General features: G+C 36.3%; 4 protein-coding genes across 5 annotated transcripts; 2 read left to right on the top strand and 2 right to left on the bottom strand.

Moving 5' to 3' along the window:
• The first annotated feature begins 2,602 nt into the window (after nucleotides 1-2,602).
• Nucleotides 2,603-6,687, top strand: LOC7467214 (glycine-rich domain-containing protein 2). 2 transcript variants are annotated; one of them, XM_002302319.4, is made up of 9 exons: nucleotides 2,603-2,764; nucleotides 2,961-3,136; nucleotides 3,293-3,410; nucleotides 3,515-3,769; nucleotides 4,113-4,568; nucleotides 4,667-5,199; nucleotides 5,270-5,456; nucleotides 5,642-5,794; nucleotides 5,868-6,687. In XM_002302319.4, the coding sequence occupies exons 2-9, from the start codon at nucleotides 2,979-2,981 to the stop codon at nucleotides 6,489-6,491; spliced, it is 2,484 nt and encodes an 827-aa protein (XP_002302355.1). In that variant the 5' UTR covers nucleotides 2,603-2,764; nucleotides 2,961-2,978; the 3' UTR covers nucleotides 6,492-6,687. The 2 variants fall into 2 exon arrangements, with proteins under 2 accessions (XP_002302355.1, XP_024449921.1); XM_024594153.2 differs by having other exon boundaries at nucleotides 2,757-2,777.
• A 119-nt stretch (nucleotides 6,688-6,806) lies between these two features.
• On the bottom strand, nucleotides 6,807-8,354 carry LOC7461836 (uncharacterized). Its single transcript, XM_024594156.2, has one exon. The coding sequence runs from the start codon at nucleotides 8,350-8,352 to the stop codon at nucleotides 7,801-7,803; it is 552 nt and encodes a 183-aa protein (XP_024449924.2). The 5' UTR covers nucleotides 8,353-8,354; the 3' UTR covers nucleotides 6,807-7,800.
• Nucleotides 8,355-11,700: 3,346 nt separating this feature from the next.
• On the top strand, nucleotides 11,701-16,429 carry LOC7467213 (uncharacterized). Its single transcript, XM_024595877.2, has 11 exons — nucleotides 11,701-11,903; nucleotides 11,995-12,216; nucleotides 12,310-12,405; nucleotides 12,512-12,609; nucleotides 12,730-12,858; nucleotides 12,980-13,100; nucleotides 13,590-13,674; nucleotides 13,782-13,891; nucleotides 14,960-15,111; nucleotides 15,601-15,697; nucleotides 15,809-16,429. Exons 1-11 carry the CDS (start codon nucleotides 11,823-11,825, stop codon nucleotides 16,097-16,099), a joined length of 1,482 nt encoding a protein of 493 aa, XP_024451645.1. The 5' UTR covers nucleotides 11,701-11,822; the 3' UTR covers nucleotides 16,100-16,429.
• Nucleotides 16,430-16,649: 220 nt separating this feature from the next.
• LOC7467212 (phosphoglycerate mutase-like protein 1) lies at nucleotides 16,650-18,841 on the bottom strand. Its single transcript, XM_024595878.2, has 9 exons — nucleotides 18,685-18,841; nucleotides 18,560-18,638; nucleotides 18,370-18,477; nucleotides 18,126-18,205; nucleotides 17,893-18,031; nucleotides 17,730-17,804; nucleotides 17,552-17,640; nucleotides 17,265-17,384; nucleotides 16,650-17,145 (listed from the first exon to the last, which is right to left on the bottom strand). The coding sequence occupies exons 2-9, from the start codon at nucleotides 18,617-18,619 to the stop codon at nucleotides 17,097-17,099; spliced, it is 720 nt and encodes a 239-aa protein (XP_024451646.1). The 5' UTR covers nucleotides 18,620-18,638; nucleotides 18,685-18,841; the 3' UTR covers nucleotides 16,650-17,096.
• Nucleotides 18,842-19,527: the final 686 nt, after the last annotated feature.

Genomic DNA, 19,527 nt, shown 5'->3' with positions numbered 1-19,527 from the left:
GAAAGAGTGGGGAGACCTCCGGTAAGCCGACGAGACATCCATGGGGCCGGGGTTTCTGGTCGACAAACGACCTCTCTTTTAGTGGCTGCTAGTAATATCTTCTTCCTTGATTCGTGACACCTTCCCATTAGTTCTTGGATTTTTCCTTTCTGTTATCATGATTTTGGCTGCCCTATTATCTTAATCAAATATTAATGGTTAATCCTTAGTTATGATTACTTGTTGAATTACAGTTTTGTCTATTTGTGACTGAATCGATACGGTTTTTCTTCAAGATTTCTGGTGACTTTTGGAGAGAGAGATGAATTGGGGATTTGGACAAGCGGATACCGTGGCATTTGTCAACGAAACCACAGTTTGATTTTGTATTTTAAAAGTATTTAAAAATAAAATTATTTTTTTACTTTAAGTTATTTTTTTATATTTTCAACTGTTTTAATATATTAATATTGAAAATGATTTTAAAAAATAAAGACCAACATAAAAAAAACTATTATTTTACTGCAATTACAATGAAGACCAAGTCATCAGCAGTCAACAAGTGCCATGATCCTCCTTGTTAATGATGATAAAACTGCACCAAAGGGTACAGGATTTGAAATCTGCAAGATGATTGTGCGCAAATTGACCATTATTCCTCATGCGGTCGTCATCTAATTTCTTAATTTGTTACGGATCGCGCATCAACTTTGGTGGTTTTTATTTTTATTATTTATTTTTGTGGCACTTAGTTAAGGATTTTTTTTTTTTAGTTTAACATGGGTGTTTGGGCCAGCTTGCATGTACCTCAACTAATCTCACAGGCTCTGAAATTAACAACCATGTAAGTCTCCAATAACCATCATATAAGCAACCACATGACTATGACTTAAACTTGAAACCACAGAAAAAACAAATCTCTTAATATCACTTAGTAAAGTAATTTGAATATAATAGAAGTTGTCTCCATCATCCCACGTGCTTAACACAAATGAGTCATAATTAATTTTTGGGCATTACTAATTATACAATGTTATAAATCAATGTACAAATGGCAATTTTGCGCTTCACAAAATTAAAATATTTATCATTTTACATTTAATTTATTTATATTTTTTTATGTAATTTATAATACATCTACCAGCGTCTAATCTCTTTTTTATATATAATTTAATTTTTCATTTGATACATTTTTAATATGTATTTTTTTAATGTATATTTAAATTAATATTCATTCTTTTTTATTTTTTTTAGATTGTTTTTATAGCATTTTTTTAAATAAAGATTATTTTTTAATTATTTTTTATGTATTTAAAGTTTTGAAAAGAGTATTTTAATTCTTCTATAATTTATTTTTTAGGTTTTATACGAATAAATTTTATTTTATTTATTCTTGGTAAGAAATGGGTGCAGATGCACAAACACACACAAAAAAAAAAAAAGATCTGGTGTGTCTTATCACCACTCTTCCTTCATAAGGTTCTGTAATAATAAAATCCTCCAACAGTTTTCAAGCAGGATCCATTGTTTTAAACGGTGCACAAAGTTCCTCAAAACACACGCCACCATGTAGCATGGCCAGGTGTGATGTGTTTGTGGAGCTGTATCTTTCAAAACCAGACAATTGACTTTGAAAAATCAGACCAAGTTCAGTTGATTATTTGATTTTTGTCACGATCATCAAGAGTGTGATACTCCATCTGGTTCTTGTCTGAACATCACTAAGAAAACAAGGAATCAGTTCGTGAATTAGTTATGCTCCGTCCAAAAGGAATTAATTATCTGTAACAACACTTGACAAACATCACAACAGTGTCCCATGTAAAAGAAGAGCTCGAACTGGGAAGGGTGGATCTGGAAGAGGGTATACTTGTCTATCCTGGATTTCTTTAACAAAAGTCTTTATCCGCTACAAACCAGGAATAAAAAAGATAGTGACGATAGGAGAGGTTGCTTTGAATATATTTTCACGGAATGGTGATTAGGCTGCATAATTATCGAGTGAGGGAATTCTGGGCGTGTGTTTCTTGCCAAAAAGAAAAGGTTGTATGTCTCCTCAGCCTCCATAGGAGAAATGGAGCCACCCTGTTTTCCACTCAACTGCTCCATTTCAGCTCTAGTTGCTTCCGAGAGGGATGATGCCCCGCTTGCCTCTATGGTTTGTGCAAGGATACTGCAGAAATATTCTATAATAAAAGCTCATGTTTAATTTTTATTTTCTACTCCGATCTTAAAAGGCTGATGTTTTTTCTTGCCCTTTTCAGGCACAAAACAAATCAAGAAATATAGCTGACGTATGGGTCACGGCCTCACAGGAGACCCACATACGCTTTGCAAAGGGAAAACATGGACCACCCAGTCAAAGAAAGCCCAAATAATATTATCCCACAACATAGCCCACAAGCCTAACTCTATCGTCGCTGAAGCTGTTAACTGTGAAGGCATAATTCAGCATCAAGAATGAGGGCCTTGGCATGCAAGCCATGAAAGTCCAAACTGAGGAAATTTAACCTTTGAAGGAACCTTCATGGCTCACTCGATTTGAGTTCCCGGAAATCAAGTCCCATTCCCAGGAACATGTCTTGGACGTGACACATATAATTTCCATTTATCAAAAATACAAACTAGACTTGGAGGATATAACGTATCCAAGATGGATAGGTAATTTCAATACCCGCATTTAGACTGTATAAATATGAACTAAATCCTGAAGACAAGCACATAGGACGAAGAGGGAAATTTAAAGTAAGGAACTGTTTGAAGTATCTGGCATACGATTTCTCAGGTGAAGTTTCAATGTAAAACATGAAATTTCGTCACAAAAGTCTGCTCTTTCTTCCCCAACCAAAGTTTTGTCTTTAGACTCTACAGTTTAACAAAGCAAAGGCTTTGAAAAATCAATGTCTTTCGGTCCATAATTATTTTCTCTTTCGAAAAAAGATTTTGAAGGTGGTTTGAAGCAGAGTTGTTTTCTCTTGCAGTGTTTAGTTAAGTGAAGAATGGAGAAGCAGCAAGAATTGGAGTGGGCTAAAGCACAGAAGATTGCAACAAATGTAGACCTTGTAGCTGCAGCTAAAAAGCAGTTGCGATTCCTTGCAGAGGTTGATAGGCATCGGTACCTCTATGATGGCCCTTCCTTGGACCGGGCCATTCACAGGTATTGCCGTGTAACACCTTGCAGAGGTTGATGTTATGTGATGAACTCCTGCAGGAAATCTCGCCCTTCAAGTTCTCAGCAATACAAACCCACAACCTAAACTCCGTAATTTTAATTCAATTTTTTTTATCAACTTTCTTACTGCACTAATGCCAGGTACAAGTACTGTTGGCTTCCTTTGTTAGCCAAGCATGCTAAGTCTCCCGTTACAAAAAGCCCTTTGGTTGCCCCGCTTGATTGTGAATGGATCTGGCATTGTCACAGGCTCAATCCGGTAGTCCTCTTGACTAAAATTTGTTTTAAAAAAGCAGCATTTTTTTTAAAAGAATCGTGTACTTCTTGAGAACATAGTGGTTTTTATCAGGTTTAGTTTTTCAGGTGTGCTACAGGAATGACTGTAAGGAACTTTATGGGAGGATTCTCGGTACCTGGAATGTTGTATCTTCCACTCAGGCAGTTTGTAAGAAGCAAACTGAAGAATTCTGGAATAGAACCTATCCTACGGAACAATATGAACTGAATCCAAGCACCCAGTTAGTGGAGGGTGTTGGGGAAGCTATTCTAGGAGCCCAAAAAAGCACAGAATATGATCTAGTTTCAGCTGTCAAAAGGCAGAGTTCTTTCTATTATCAGGTAATAAAAAAAGAAATCCAAAGGTGCCAAATATTCATGTTTGTAACATCTACATACGACTGGATTGTTACAGGTAATCTAATTTTTAAATATTTTGTAAGAGTTGGATGACAGTCTGTTAACATAATGGAAGTTTTTACACAAAAACTGTGATTCACTAGGTTTTGGATCAGCTTCCAGGAGATGAATGTTCTGCTTGATAGTTCAAATTCTGTGATTTTCATTTAACAAGAAAGAGATGTGTAAAAAAAATATAAAAATTGGAGAACTAACTTAGTCATTCTGTATTGAAATGTCTGGGTTTGACACAAGCTCAACGAACCAACTTTGACTTCATTGACAGGTATCAAGTCCCCATATGAAAAATGATACCTTTCTTGAAGAAGCTGTAGCTAGATACAAGGGATTTCTGTATTTAATCAAGAGAAACCAGGAGAGGTCCATCAGGCATTTCAGTGTTCCAACTTATGACGTTGACCTCATCTGGCATTCTCATCAACTACATCCTGTTTCTTACTGTAAAGATCTGGTGGCAATAATAGGCAGGGTGCTAGAGCATGATGACACTGATTCTGATAGAAGTAAAGGTAAAAGGCTGGATACTGGGTTTTCTGGGACCACTAAGCAGTGGGAGGAAACATTCGGTTCAAGATACTGGAAGGCAGGAGCTATGCATAGAAGCGATGCTCCATCTCCTCTCAAAATCAGTTTGGGTGAACTAGACACTTCAAACAAGAATGATACTGCTTCCAATCAATATCAAAGTATCATTCAGCTTCCAAAGAAAAAGCTGATTGAGGTAGTCACAAATATCCTTTCTCACTTTGCTTTCAGATTATTGCCCCACTAAACACCCATATACCAAGCACAAGTGCTGATATGACATAATTCATTCAGGTTATGGTGGAAATTGTGGAGGTTAGAGACTTACCAGCTGAGCATAACGGAGGCCTTTCCGTAATACTTAGTAAGAAACAGCCAGATTTGTATTTCAATGGCAGGAGAATGAGTATCTTGTCCAAGGCAGGGAAGAAAGATGTCGCTGTTTTCCGATGTGAACCCACAGGAGAGCTCATCTTCAAACTTGTGTCCTATCCATCCTCTGTTTCACATATTGCAAGGCCTGAGAAAATATTGGGGACAGCATTAATCTCTCTACATGACCTCATGAAAACAGGTTCTCCTTTGTCAATTGAAAAATGGTTTGAATTGGTGCCAAATTCTGGAATTGTAGGTTCCAAGCCAGTCAATCTCTGGATTGCTCTCTCTTTCACTCCTCCAGTACAGGCACCATCATTGCTGCACATGGTCCAGACTCGTCCATCCACAACATCTTGTTTCTTTCCCCTCTCTGGAAGTTTTCAACAAGATGAAACTTGGACATGCGTTGTGGATGAGGGTGGCAACAGGATCATCAACCTCCAGATGAGGTGCTTATAACTTGGTGCATATTTGACCATACCGAAGCTCTGCATTCAATGACATTTGTTTTTTCATCAGATATTCAAAGAAAGCGGAGGCCAAAGACAAAAAGGAAGTGATCGGCATGACCAGCTCCGGCGAAAGACTTGTTCTCGCAGAGTTTGCTGGAACAGGATGGTCTTTGATGAATTCCAGCTGGTGGTTGCAACCTCATCAAATAATTACTGATGCTAGTCGGATCTTTGAGCTCACTGGTAGCCATAAGGTGAGGACCTATTCTCCCATGCCTTAACATTACGTGCTTGGACAATTGCGGATGCAATCCTCCTGTATAATCATATGGAAATTTAAGCAATTTTTTCCTCAACATTTTTTTTATATATATACTATGATCATCTTACATGTAATTTTCGATGCAGCTAGCTAACCTCTAGTGTTTTGTGGCTTCAGGTGATCGTTTTTCCTGGTAGGAAACTGGAGTATGAAATCAAATGTGAGAAGCATAAAAGCGAACAAAATTTCATGACAGCTGTCAAATTTTCTGCAGAATATCCTCATGGAAAAGCCGTGGCGCTGTTTGATTTGAAGTCTGCCTCTCTCAAGGTACAGAAGGTGTCAAATCATCGAGCATCATTCGTCACTAGAATTGTATTATTTTTAATAGTTTTGTGACCAGGTGAATGAAGAATGGCTTGGATTTCCCGGGATTTTATTAGCTTTTCTACTCTCCGATACTCCGAGGAATGAGAGCAATGGACAATTCAATACCGATGGAGAGAGTGCAAAAGAAATGGACACTGATTCAAAGCAATATGCAAATACAAGCTCTAAGGAAGACAAAACAACCAACCAAATTCAGGACATAGAAGATACTGCGAAAGCAACAACCCAAGAACCCTACAAATCTGGTGATGAATGTGATTGTGGTGTTGTGGCTCAAGTTGAGGTGATGGGTGGAAAAGGCACTGGAGTTGTTAAGAATGTCACAGGTGAAGAAAACCACAGTAATGGATCCAAAGCAATAATAAACAGTGGAACATATTGCTCCAACTTACTTGGCCTTGTTGGTTCAGACTCTGCCAGTCATTTAATCCTAGAGGATGAAGCAAAGAGCGCTCATTGTGGTGGATGTGGCTCATGTCATGGTGGTTGTGGAGGGTGTGGTTCCCAGACTGCCAGTTCTATATTCCAAGGGGATGCAGCAAACAGCCCTCATTGTGGTGGGTGTGGCTCATGTCATGGTGGTTGTGGAGGATGTGGCTCATGCCACGGTAGCAGTTGCGGCCAAGATCAGCAGTAAATTATCCTAGTGATTGCTGGTCAAAATGCAGCTGCCGCCTCTACCTAAGGACACATTAGCTGGATCCAAAATAGGCACTTGATACATGATATCATTTCACTTCAAGCACCGAAATTAACATAAACCATATAGACAAGTAATGTACTTAATTCTGGTGATCTATATATAATAATAACGCACTGCGCTTATTTAATTATCTTTTGCTTCTCAATTAAGGATCTCTCTATTATTACTGGATGTTCTTCCTTTCAATACCAGAGGGGGCGATAGGACTTGGGGCCAGGTCCTGCCAAAACAACAAGTTGCTTCTGCAGCTATGAGAAGAAATGCTGAATCTTCCATCTGCCAAGTGCCAAAGATTTTGTGCAAGAGGAAAATGTTAATTTCTACCACTGAATGCAAATTTAATTATAAATAAACGGTGCCAGACAACCCTCTCAAAAACAGTTCCAAAGATTTGGTATTTTCACATTCGATCTAAACCATATTAAAATAAAATAAAAAAATTAATAAACTAATGAATCCAACCAATCAATCATTTCTAACCCAAAATCACACACATTAATTCTGCGGAGTCGTAACATTACCATTAGCAACCTCTCCATCCTGATTCACCACACCGCCACCTTGCCTACAGTCTACAGCTCCAATGGTTGCCCCTGGAGCTGCCTGATACGGAGTTGTATAATACACCTGTCTCCCTGCACTATCTTAACCAGCCTGCAGATACCCTCGCTCAGCCACTCCGACTTTTGGCTGCACCAATCCACCAGCTTTCGTCGTCTTTTGTAGTTGAATTGAGCCAGCCGCCGGTTGCTGGACATGACTGTAAACCTCCTGCACAACTCTCTGCACTCCATAATAACCTTTACCAACTTGTCCAGTAACCGGTCTCAATGCTGGTGCTTGAAGTAAATAAACTGGCTGCTCAATTCCAACATAAGTCATGGGATAACCATTTGAACTCACATGCCCTTCGTGTAAGTTTACGGCTGGAATTACAGCTCCAACCGGAACTGGAGCAGGCGGCACCGGAGTCATTTTCTCCGGAAGTTTCTGTGCATAATGTTCACCAAGGAAACCTCTAGAGCTGGCCTCGTCAGATTTCCGTTGCTAGTTATTACCAGCAATGTGCAGTCTCTTCAAATCCAGAGTCTGTTGTTTAAACGCCTCAGAGGCATCTCCAATCAAATTCCTATCCTCTGATCCACATTCCGAGCCAGCAGAAACATCTTTCACAACAACCTCCGGCACAGTAGGCTGCGAAGGTGGAGTATCCACAAATTTTGTTCCTGGAACAACCGTATTATTATCCAGTTCGAACAAAATCCGGATTCTCCGCTGAAACAGCCGCCTTGGCGGATGGTAAAGAAGATTCTAGACTCTGCACACTTACAGAATCTAAAGCATCCACAAACAACTGCCTCTCCGATTTCACTTCACTCGGAACGAAACTTTTCAAACTAAACAGAAATAACCGTAACTTCGCGGCCTTAGCGGAAGCCCGGTGCAACCGGTCGAATTCAATCATCATGTGCTCAAGATCCTCGTCATTTGTAACGGAATTCAAAGCATCAACATCTTCACCAGGAAGTTGATACTTAAAAAAGATATCAGTGGCCCCACCACAAAGAGACGCGAGTTTATGCACCATCCCAGAAAACTTGATACCGTGATCGACGGATAGGATTTTCGTGTCGTCTCCGATGTAAGCGAGTTGGTTATCGTGGAGTCTTGGTTGGATTTTCCCACCATCACTACACATTAATTTGACTTTGTAGGTTGACAGCGGGTCGTCTGATGAATGAATGTCTTCGGTTTCGCGGGAGTCTGGGTAAGAAGAGTGAGAGAAAGTCTCCATTGTTGTGTCTCAGGGTTAGGGTTTTGAAGGTTTTGAAGGATTTGAAGGGGAGGAAGATGGATGAAAATGTGTTAGTTCGGGAGGGGAGAAAACATGTAAAAACAGGATTCCAGGTAATAAAACGGCGGGAGCTGAGTGGTTATTTTTTAAAATATTCATTTTAAAAATATATTAAAATAATATTTTTTTTATTTTTAAAATTTTATTTTTAATATTAATATATAATTTAAAAATATAAAAAAAATTATTTAAAAAAAAAATTTCTTCAAAAACACTTTAACACTGTGAAAACAAACCATGCCTAAGGAAGGGAAAGTGTTTTAAGGATTAAAATGCGGTGGTGCACATTGTGTGTTTTTTTTTAATGGAATAATATCGTTATTCTTTGTTTCAGTTTTTCATTGATTATCTTATTGATTCTTTTACGATCTGGTGTTTGCTTGTTTTTTTGTTTTTCAAAAGTATGTGTCATTTTAATGTGTCATAATTGAAAAATGTTAAATATTAATATGTAAAAATATCATGAGCTAATTATATATTATGATCTTGACATGAGATGCAATGATAAGCACGCTAACCTTAAAAGTTCATGGTAGATATGTGGCCAGTACTTCCCCGGTCAAATATTTTTTTTGTTGTGAAAAAAAAAAATTGAGAAAAAAAATTTGAGATTCAAGTCACACATAATTGATAATTTAAATAATATAAATAAAAAAACATAACAATAACAAGTAAAATAAAAAATATAACAAGAAAAAAAACAACATGATCCTATCTATAATTTGAAAAACTCAATATTTAAAGGTTAAATTAAAATTAAAAAAATCCAATTAGATTGGGTTAACTTACAAACTATGTAATAGTGGACATATGATTGAGATAACCTTGTAGAAATAAAAAAATAAAGAAAAAAAAACCACCCAAAAGGAAAGTAAAAAAAAACATGAAGATTAATTTTCAATACATAAATGTTGAATGATGAATTTGAAATAAATAATTAGTTTGGACAAAGAAAAAAAAACTCAGGCAAGCATCCCAAACCCGGTCAAATCTTAAAAACTCACAGCTCGTGAAACTCTAGATTCGAGTCCAATCAAGAAGTTTATTATGAACCAATTTAAAAACATTAATTCTAAGAACCTGTTAAAGAAAAATATATCAGCAATCCAAAAAATAAGAATTAAATTTGACAGGAAAAGGAACAAAGAAGGGTGAAACTATAAAATAAAATCAATTTAAAAAATAATTCAAGACAAAAAAAAATAGCAATAAGAAAATAGAGACCAAATTTGAAAAATAAAAAAATTAAGAGGAATTAGATTGAAAAGGCATACCAATTTTATAAATTATTTAAGATAAAAAGAATTGCAATAAAAAGAAAATATACCAAATACGAAGAATCGATGAATTAAAAGGTTGTTCTTGGATTTTGAAAGGGTTTGCATGACAATCTAGGTGGGAGAGGGAGAAAAAGGAAACAAGAAATTGTTGTTGACACCAAATCACCGTGAATCTTGGAACATGCATTGCATGATTAGGTCGAGAATGTCGAGAACTTTCAAATGTTGTCCTGGAAAGTGGTTTTTGGTTGTCAAACGGCCCCTTACAAATCGCTCGAATGATGCAGGGGTTGTCCACACGTTGACGCGTGATGTCAACAAGTTATTTTAATTATATGTAATAATATAATTTATGACAATGCTTCTGAATACCTTTGAAATTTATAATAAAAACAATATAAAATAACAAAAAAAACCCCTTAAAATAGAGTTTTTGTTGGTTTTGTCTGTAAAAATATCAAAGTAATTATACAATTCTAAAAAAATTTAAAATATAAAATTTCACCAAGTAGTCAATATTAAATTATTTTATTCAAGTATTAAATTAATAAGTTTACTATAAAAATTAAAATTACTAATATAATCTCATACAATTAACAAAAAATAAAATTCATGTCATAGGAAAAGAAACCCTTTTTTTTAATGTACCATATGATGGGCCCACTATTTTTTTTTAATTTTTTTTTAATGTTCTCATGACAGCTTTATCTTAAACTAGGATTAAAAATAATTTTTTTTATTGATTTTATGCGGTCAAAAAAATAATTTTCATTGAATGCTGATATTCAAATTTAAGTTAAAAAAATTACAAAATAAAGCACCCTCTTAAAAAATATTTTAAATTTATATTTTATAATTTCTTCTTAGATTCTTTTCTTTTTTGTTGATAATTTTTAGCATTATTCATGATAAAATTGAAGAATAATGTTGTGGATACTTAAATTTTTACTAAAAAGTTTTACTTAATAATGTAACATTTGACGATTGATTTTTTATTATTAATGGTTCGTTCTATGATTAGAGTTATGTTGTTAAATATAATAAGATTTACATCTCAAATACTTTCCATATAAAAAATGTTACTTCAACATTAAAAAAATTATAATAATTTCTTTTCATATCATAACTTGAAGAACATTGCACCGTGTTATTTAAAAATTTAAATTTTTTTTGTTAAAAACTAATTTTTTTGTGTGTTTTGAATTGTTTGATGTGCTGATTTCAAAAATAATTTAAAAAAAATAAAAAAAACATCATTTTAATACATTTCGGTATAAAAAGTACTTTGAAAAATAATCACAACCACGTTTTCAAATAAACTTTTGATCAGTGTAAAAAATAATGTTAGTGAAACAGTGAAATTGTTCTTAAGAAAATAACAATGCATGCTTTTTCAGAAAGAAAACAAGTCTTTTTCACAAGCATAATAATCTAAAATAAATATAAATTAATTATAAAATGAAAAGTTGAAGAAAAACAGGATGATAATAATGGTCATTGATCTCGGAGCTGGGCAAACGTTTCATTTTCTTAAAAATAAAATATTTATTTTTTTACAAGAACGAGTTGGTCAGCTAAAATAGATAAGCACGAAAAAACCTCTAAAAAGGAATAATGGTTTAATTGGGCTAGAAATGATATCCCGCAACATAATTAAATGTCCATTGATCTCCAAGGAGCCAGGCAAGCGTTTCATTTTCATTTTTTATTTTTATTTTATTTTTCTTTATAAGAATTCCATGCAATTTCCTTAATAAATCTACTATTTCCTTTATTTCCCCTAATAAATGAACGCACATGCCCTACGTACATCAGACCATGCCCCTCGTGTTTTTATTTAAAAAAAAAAACTAATAAAAATACCTATAAAATTTTAAAACCGGAAATTTCCTCTGGCAAATGGAACTAACCAATGGGGGCAGACCCACGTATCGGGCTGGGCTATGTTGTAACAATCATTTGCAAGAGGCCCAAAAAGAGAAAAATTATTTCAGTCACCACGTTCTCAAAAGTCGTGGAGTCCACAACTCATGAATCCCATTAAGGGAGAGCAAGAAAAGGGCAGTTTCAATTCAATTCAATTCTGGAAGAAAGAAATCTTGGTTTGTGGATTTGAGTGGAAGCATAGCTATGGTGAAAGCAGTGATCGGAGACGAAACCCAACTAACTTCAGCCGAGGATCGCCTCAGCCAATCCGGTCTCACCTCTCAGGTCTCTCTCTAAATCTTCATATCCACACATGCAAAACAACAACTACGTGCTCCAATTCTTGATATCGAACTTTTTTTTTTCTTCTCGTCAGGTGGGTTTGGTGATAGGAAAACTTAGCTCCAAATTAGATCGTGGCTTCATTTTCGATTTGGTCCCCACCCCACCAAACGATGCAGGAGAATCAGCCTGTTCACTCCTCGAAACCACCAAAGATGACAACAAGAGAAAGGGTTTCAAATCTAAATCACAACCCGCCGTTGATTCTTCTGCCTTGAACATCGATTCGGATTGGGTCGCTGAACATGCCCGTCAGGTCCATTCTACTTCTATAAATTTTATTTATCTTATGTGGTTTGTTATTGTGGGTTCGATTTGGTGAAAAAATTTTTTGTCGTTAATGTCAAAGGTTTCAAGAATGTTAGTGGGTGGCATGAAGGTTATTGGTGTTTATGTTTGGGTTAGTGATAGTGCTTTCAAGAATTCAACTATAACACTTTTCCAGGTAATTCTTGCCCCTTGTAATTTGACTATATTTCCTGTCTTAGTTTGTTTTAATTTTACTTAGTTCTGTGAAAATTGAGCTGATAGGATTTCTGTTGATGGTATAGCTTTTACAGACAGTGAAGGGAGTTGCAGAAGCTGCACCAGTTACTGAAACTGATTGGGATGAGAGATTGCTGATTCATATATGTTATAGTCCAAGGAGGTATTTCATCGCTACTGTCACCGTTTAATTGAAACTCTTATTTCTATTACCAAGTATCTGTCATTTTGATGCAGGCGTTGTTTTTGTTGTTCATATGGACTAATGAGTTGATTTTTGTAGGTGGACGTGCCGGAATTGTGTGCTGTCTTCGAATATCACTTCAAGTAGTATACGGCCATGTGATTTTAAAATGGGAAGGGTCTTAAGTTCCCTTCAGGCATTTAGGTGTACATACAACTTCAAACTCAGGTATCTTCAATGGTTTTCATATGTGTGCTCTGTTTGTGGATCCAAACAACAGTTCTATTTGGTGCTGGAATATAGATATCTTGTGATCCTTGTGACTCATGAATGAAGCTATATTTCCCAGATTGCCTGTAACTCATGAGAGTGCATCAAATGCCCAAGCATTGAGTTCAATTCTTCGTCATGTAATTTCTGTGCATGCTAAAGAGCTAATGGATGCAAAGGCTATGATTGATGGGAATTTGGTAAGCTGCACTGTGACTTTATCTCTCTTGGAATGAAACTGCAGACCTTAAAGTCATTAATTTATGAAGCAAATCAAGGACTTGCAGTTTCTTATCATAGATTTATTCATTTAATGTGAAACCCAGAGTAAAAATTTTAAAAAGTGACATGATGATGCTTGAGGATATTGGATGGAAAATGATTCTATTAACAGGATGGTTTGGTTATTAAGATCTGGAAGTTAGTTGATAAATACCTACACCTGCATCTCCATGGTGATACCTTGAGACGTGCCTGATTTCATGAAACTCATGCTTCATAACAATTTAGTGATTAATGGATCCCAATTGGGCACATCATTTTGAGTTAAAGCATACTGTTGCTTTGTTGGCTTGGAATAGACAATTTGTATGGACTGTGGCTTCACTTTAGGAGCATTATTATTCCTAAACATTTGTTCCAATGGTCCATTTTTCTTGTCATAGCTGCCTATGTTTATATGATTTTAGGTTGTTGGCGAAGAGCTATGCACAACTGATGGTACGCATGAAGTTGAATTGCTCCTACCATTCACAAAGAATTCTTTGGTTGAAGGTGTGTTGGAAAGCTTTAAATATTAGGCACAATTGTACTAAGTGCTGATATGGTAGCTTGAACATATCGTTTCAATCATTTGATGATTTTTTTTTAATTTGCTAAAGCAAGCAGCCAGAAGGATGTTGCTGGTGTTCTTGTCTTTGGTGGATCTGTGTGCTCTTATGCATACTCAAACTCAAAGGAACCAGTGATGCAGGCTGTTGCTGATATAAAGGTACTTCTATTCTATAAAAATTTACTTTTGTTTTTAGTATCTTGAGGGAATGTCTATACCAGATTGATGATGATGATGATTCATGATAATTTTTTTATGTTTGATTCATGTGTTCTGATCATGTCTACTGCATTTTGGAATTTTACTAACAGAGTGTAGAAATTGCTATAGTTCAACATAAATTTACATTTATGCCATTGGTACTTCTTTAATACAGTCAAAATGGCGTGGGGGGTTTGTTCCTTGACACTGTATATAAGATGTTCTGTGTGTGTGTCCACTTTTCATGCAAAACTCTGCCTATTTACTGATATGAAATGATTATTGGCGGGCCATTTTTTCTTGCCACTTCAAGTGGTGTATTCTAAGTGACCGCCTCTGTTCTTTTCTTGCTTCTTACCTCACAGAGGTTGCTACATGCCCATCTTCCAAACTAGAATGTGTACTCCTGGAATGTCGATCTATATATCGATGAAATTTCAAGTATCCTCTGATTTTGATTTTTTGACCAGGATTTGTTCCTTGACACTATATAAGGCATTCTGTATGTCTCTCCACTTTTTATCCAAAACTCTGCCTATTTACTGATATAAAATGATTATTGGTGGGCCATTTTTTCTTACTAAACATGTCATTGATTTGATGGACTTTTAATGCCGTTGCAAGCTGTAAGCTTCACCTAGGACCAATTGGCACATAATGCACACATATCCGTGCATTAAATAGCAGCCAGCATTCATTAATGACAATTTTAGAATTGAATTTCAAGTACAGAAAGAAAAGAGGCAATTTAAGAAGAGCAGAGGATAAATGCTGAAATACAAGATAAAGATCAGACAGGCATTCTGTTTTAGAAAATCTGTTTGTCATGGTGCCTGCAGAATGGCAATGCATGAATCTCGTTTTTTTCTGCTGCTTTATCATTTTGGAATAAAAGAATGAAACCTTTGCTTCTCTCTCTCTCTCAAGATGCTTTATGGTTGATTCTCTCTTTCAGATTTTCTATTCCCTTTTCATGGTTATTGTTTTTGACCTGTGTAATTATGGGAAATTTTTTATTATTCTCAGGATGATATCATCAGGAGTCTTCAAAGTAGACTTGATATCATCTGTGATGAAGCAGATGAAGATCCAGATCCTATTGACATCGATGGCAAGGATTCAAGGGTAGAAAAACTGCCTGAGAAACCTGTTTCAAGACTTGTCTTGAACTCTTTGAGGTGTGTGAGCTGTAATGTTAGTAGTCTTTTTGAGCAGATGATGAGAGCATGGCCATGAGTCTGAAAATTTGTATTTGATTTGTTATTGTTTTAAAGTAGATTGGAGATGTTTTATCATCTAACTGTCATTTACACATGTTGACTTGTCTGTCTGAAATTTTTGTTACGTGAAATGCAAGCTTTCTGCCACATGGTACAACCAAGTAATGGTACAATCTCAATTGTCCATGAAGGCAGGGCCAGCACGAGCCCCTCATGGGTCTCCTTTGTTACTCACATTAATGGCTATCTAGATCATATGCACTGTGGGGGGTGTTTGGTTTTCAATTGCTGAGGGTGTGGTTCCTCTTTTGTTATTCTTTTTGCCCCTTGATATCAGGCTTAGCATAGAGAATCTATCTGAAGCATCTCTTTGAAATTTGATGCAGTTTGTTTCTGAAACATGAATTGCCATGCTCATAACATTTGCTATTGTACAATTCAATGCAGGAGAACATGCTTTCTTTCATTTCCTCGAAGAGTCTTTGTTCCCTGGTTGGCTGGTACATTCATATGTGACTACCTGCAACCATCTGAGACAGTTGAGGTATGTTCATGTGGTTTTTTGAGCAAAATACATCAAACACTACAGTTGAACATTTTTATACTGAAAGCTTTCATCAACTAAGTCGTTTTGAGTTTAATCTTGCTCTATTAGGTTTTAAAAGAACATTGCGTTGAGTTGATGTCCATGGAAGCTCCAACTGATCCCTCGACGTATCTCCAACCAGAAGTTGAAGCTCCATCACTAAACACTGAATCTTTCTGGGATGTTGCAGTTCCTAACCATTTCGCACCTGTTTCTTCTTTAGAGAAGAGTAGACAAGTCGACGTGAGTGTGGAAAGTAGCCGGCAATCTAATCAGCCATTTAATTTCAATGTCTTAGCTGCTGTTTGCCTCCTTCTCTTTGCAATCTTGGTTGGGTTTGTGCTTGCAAGGCAAAAATAGTGTCCGGGTGAATTTTTTGGTATAAATCACATGGTATAGAAATAGGATAACAGAAACTCAATTTTTTGATTTGTTGTTCATTATTTGTTCTGGTTTTGCATTTTAAAAGTGAAGTTCGATCTGGCCCCGCACAAGCCTTACTAAGAACTGCAGCAATTTTGTTATTAGAAGAGAAAGCGGAAAGTGAAGTGTGGGTTTGGAAGCAATGCTTGTATTGATAAGGGTGTTAACAATTTCCTGTGTGTATTGTGTGATATTCTGTTGAATCTTCTTACATAATTATGTATGTTGGTGAAAATTGCAATTGATTCAATTTCAAATTTTGAATAACTCATGTTATGTAACAGGAAAGAAAAAAATCTAATGTGATGTAGATAATTCGACCGAATCCCACCTAATTTTCATAAACATACTCTGGCTTTGTTTGGTTTTAAAAAAACATCAAATCTCAGCTTTATCAAAACCTAAGTTTTTTAAATCATGGTTTTGAAAGAGTTATTAAACATTCATTCTGTTTTGTTTTTTGGTCAGCTCAACCACGAGGGTACTCTGTTGCAACCCAGCACAATAGATTAGAGTTAACAAATCCAAAATTCAAGCAAGCTAGTGAGGGGTCAAGAGGCCCAATGCCATCCACCCCCCTCTTCAACAAGATATGATCCACCCCAAATCCATAAAGAGAAATATCCACACAACCACCAAGCATATGTCGATACTTGATATGTTATACAGGATAAACTTTATGCAAATAACATATGCACAGGAGCATATTCTTCTAGTCCCGTCGATCAAGCATTTCATACACGGAGATCATTGAGGAGCATCTCTGATACTCTAACACAGGCTGACTGACTGAACAATCCCCTCCTGAAAGCTTATCCTTTTCAGGTTCACTTGGGAGGTCATGCCTTGAAATAATGCCGCAGGGAAAAAGAGGAGCACATGGAATAGGAACAGGAACAGGTATTTTAATATCTTCGAAACACACCATGCTTACCTATTCTTTATCAGCAATGATCATTGAACGAAGTTCACAGTTCTCGAATCTAAACAAACATGTTACGAGTAAGCAGTCATAAGACTATTTATACATTGTTAGTTTTTGAAAAAAAGAAAAAAAGAGTTTGTAGTGTAAGAAAAGTACTGAAAAATAGTTGCTACTCACTTTTTGCACATCTTGTTTTTCACTGATGGATGAAAATCATTTCCCAAAGCATTCAATGTGTGCTGCAAGAATCTATGGTGAGTAACTATTGCAATTTCTTTCTCTGGCCGTGTCCACAGCCTGAACAAGTGACAGATTGCCTGTCAGTCTTTTTATAATACTACTATAAGCCAACGGCAAAATCTGAAATACTATTTTCACAATTGCATGACTGCTCTCAATTTGTATTTATTTTTATTTAAGCTAACATGTCGTTGCTTTGAGGATCAAAAGATGCAAACACCTACCAGTTCATAAACTTCAAGCCCCTGGCTGCAATTTCCTCATCGGTCTCCCTAGCATCAGTCTTCCACAAGATGTCTTCATCACTTTCTATCTAAAAATTGAACAGTTTAAGAAACTGGCACTAATAAAAAGGTGCTTACAATCCTTGTGTTAATGCTAGACGGGTTATTAAGTACATACCAATGAAAAATCAATTGTAGGAAAACGAGACCGATTCTCGCTAATGGTTCTCCTCTTGTCACATGGATGAACTCCCTGAAGTGAAAAGAAATGTTAACAACTTTATGAGCTACAAATATTCCAAAATCCAGCAACTTTAATCTAGACATTGAGGCATATTTACCAAACGTTCTCGACAAAGTTCAGATGCTACAATTGGTGGGCATTTGAGACTTGATATCCCACTATTGTCTATATTTGCCTCCTTTGATCCATTTATCTGGCCTTCGCTACCAAAGACTTGTATGGCGGTTTGCAGGGCCCTAAAAAGAAACTCATTGATATAATATCTAAGCAATAAATTGAACACGCAGCAAAGCAACTGACGAAATTCAAGCTGTATAATTTATTAAGCACCTGCACAAAGGAGAAGTGATGACTAAATCAATCCTCTCAAGGTGTCCAGATGCATAAATTTGCTTCCTAAGATTGCCCGCCTGTTACAATACCAGAAAGTCAGATGTGCCGTCTGATAAAGCAGGAGAAATGAAGGCGAGATTCAGATATTGATTTCTTTGAATAGAAACTCGAGAAGATATGAAGAGCATTACGGATTTGTTTTAGATCACGAAATGAAATGAAATGGCCATCAATTACATACCTGTTGCCAGCCCAAAGGAGACAGATGGGCATCAAAATATTCAGGAGATAACAGGGCATTATGATCTTTCTCCCCTGCTACGTTGTGGATTCCTTGTGCATGCCTCACCTGGATGGACACATAAAATTGAGGAAAGCGATCTTGAGACATATAGAGAGCATAGAAAAAGAAAAACTCTTGTGCAAATTACCAGATGGAGGATTTTAGAATGCTCTAGTGGGTACAGAAATAGAGCTGGATTGGCATCCATGGCAGGTTAAAACTCGAAACACAATCCTGGAACTTAGTGTTTGGCCTTGAACAAAAAAAAGAAAAAAAAAAGAGGATTGATATTAAACACAATCCTGGATGTCGTAGGACAGCAGGAGGTCTAGCACAGATATTATCCTCGATATGCAGGTTTTTTTTCCTTCTGGTTTTGGAGTGAGCAGTTCTTAAGCCAGAAATCCTTTTCATAGACCCAGTCCAAGACTATTTTAACACGTGATCATCAGGTCGGTAATAATATCTCTTCCCGTGACTTTCGAGTAAAGCCAGGCTAACCGTTCACGTGAGATGACTCCCCCCCCCCCCCCCCCCCCCCCCCCCCCCCCAATTATCTGAATGGGTTTCTCGAGAGAGGAAAATAAAAATAAAAAACACCACACGCATATGCTCTTTTCCCTGGTGATTTAACAGTGTGAAGCATCTCTGCAATGAAATAACAGTCAACCCTAAAAAATTACAACCACCCTCCTTCCTCTCTCTGCCAACAAAATCACGGAACCTTTGATATGCAAAGGCTTGATATAATTTTTTATTTTATTTTGTCGAGTCCAGTGTGACGCATCAACTTGAAAGTGCTATCTTTCCAAGTGTTTATGCCTTGGAAGCTTATGCAAGAACCATGAAGAGTTTGCTTTGGAACGTTTTTCATAAACTGTCGATGTTCATCGTGGTAGATCTATTACATGGTCAGAGTAATTTGTTTTTTGTCTATAGTATAATCGGAGAGTGTGCATGGCACAAGCTATAACCTTGTCACAAGCTGCAACCTTGTCTCTCTATGGAGTCAAAAAAGGGCAAAATATAGACTTCATTAGGAGATCGAGCTTAAGAATTTGTTTTTGCTTGATCAAAAAATGGCAGATAAGATCAAGGGAAAGTTGGACTCATAAC

The sequence above is a fragment of the Populus trichocarpa genome, chromosome 2 (genome assembly GCF_000002775.5).
Source record: "Populus trichocarpa isolate Nisqually-1 chromosome 2, P.trichocarpa_v4.1, whole genome shotgun sequence".
NCBI classification, from domain to species: Eukaryota; Viridiplantae; Streptophyta; class Magnoliopsida; order Malpighiales; family Salicaceae; genus Populus; species Populus trichocarpa.
The sequence above is the reverse complement of the archived record's forward strand: the minus strand, read 5'-3'. Positions and strand labels throughout refer to the sequence as shown.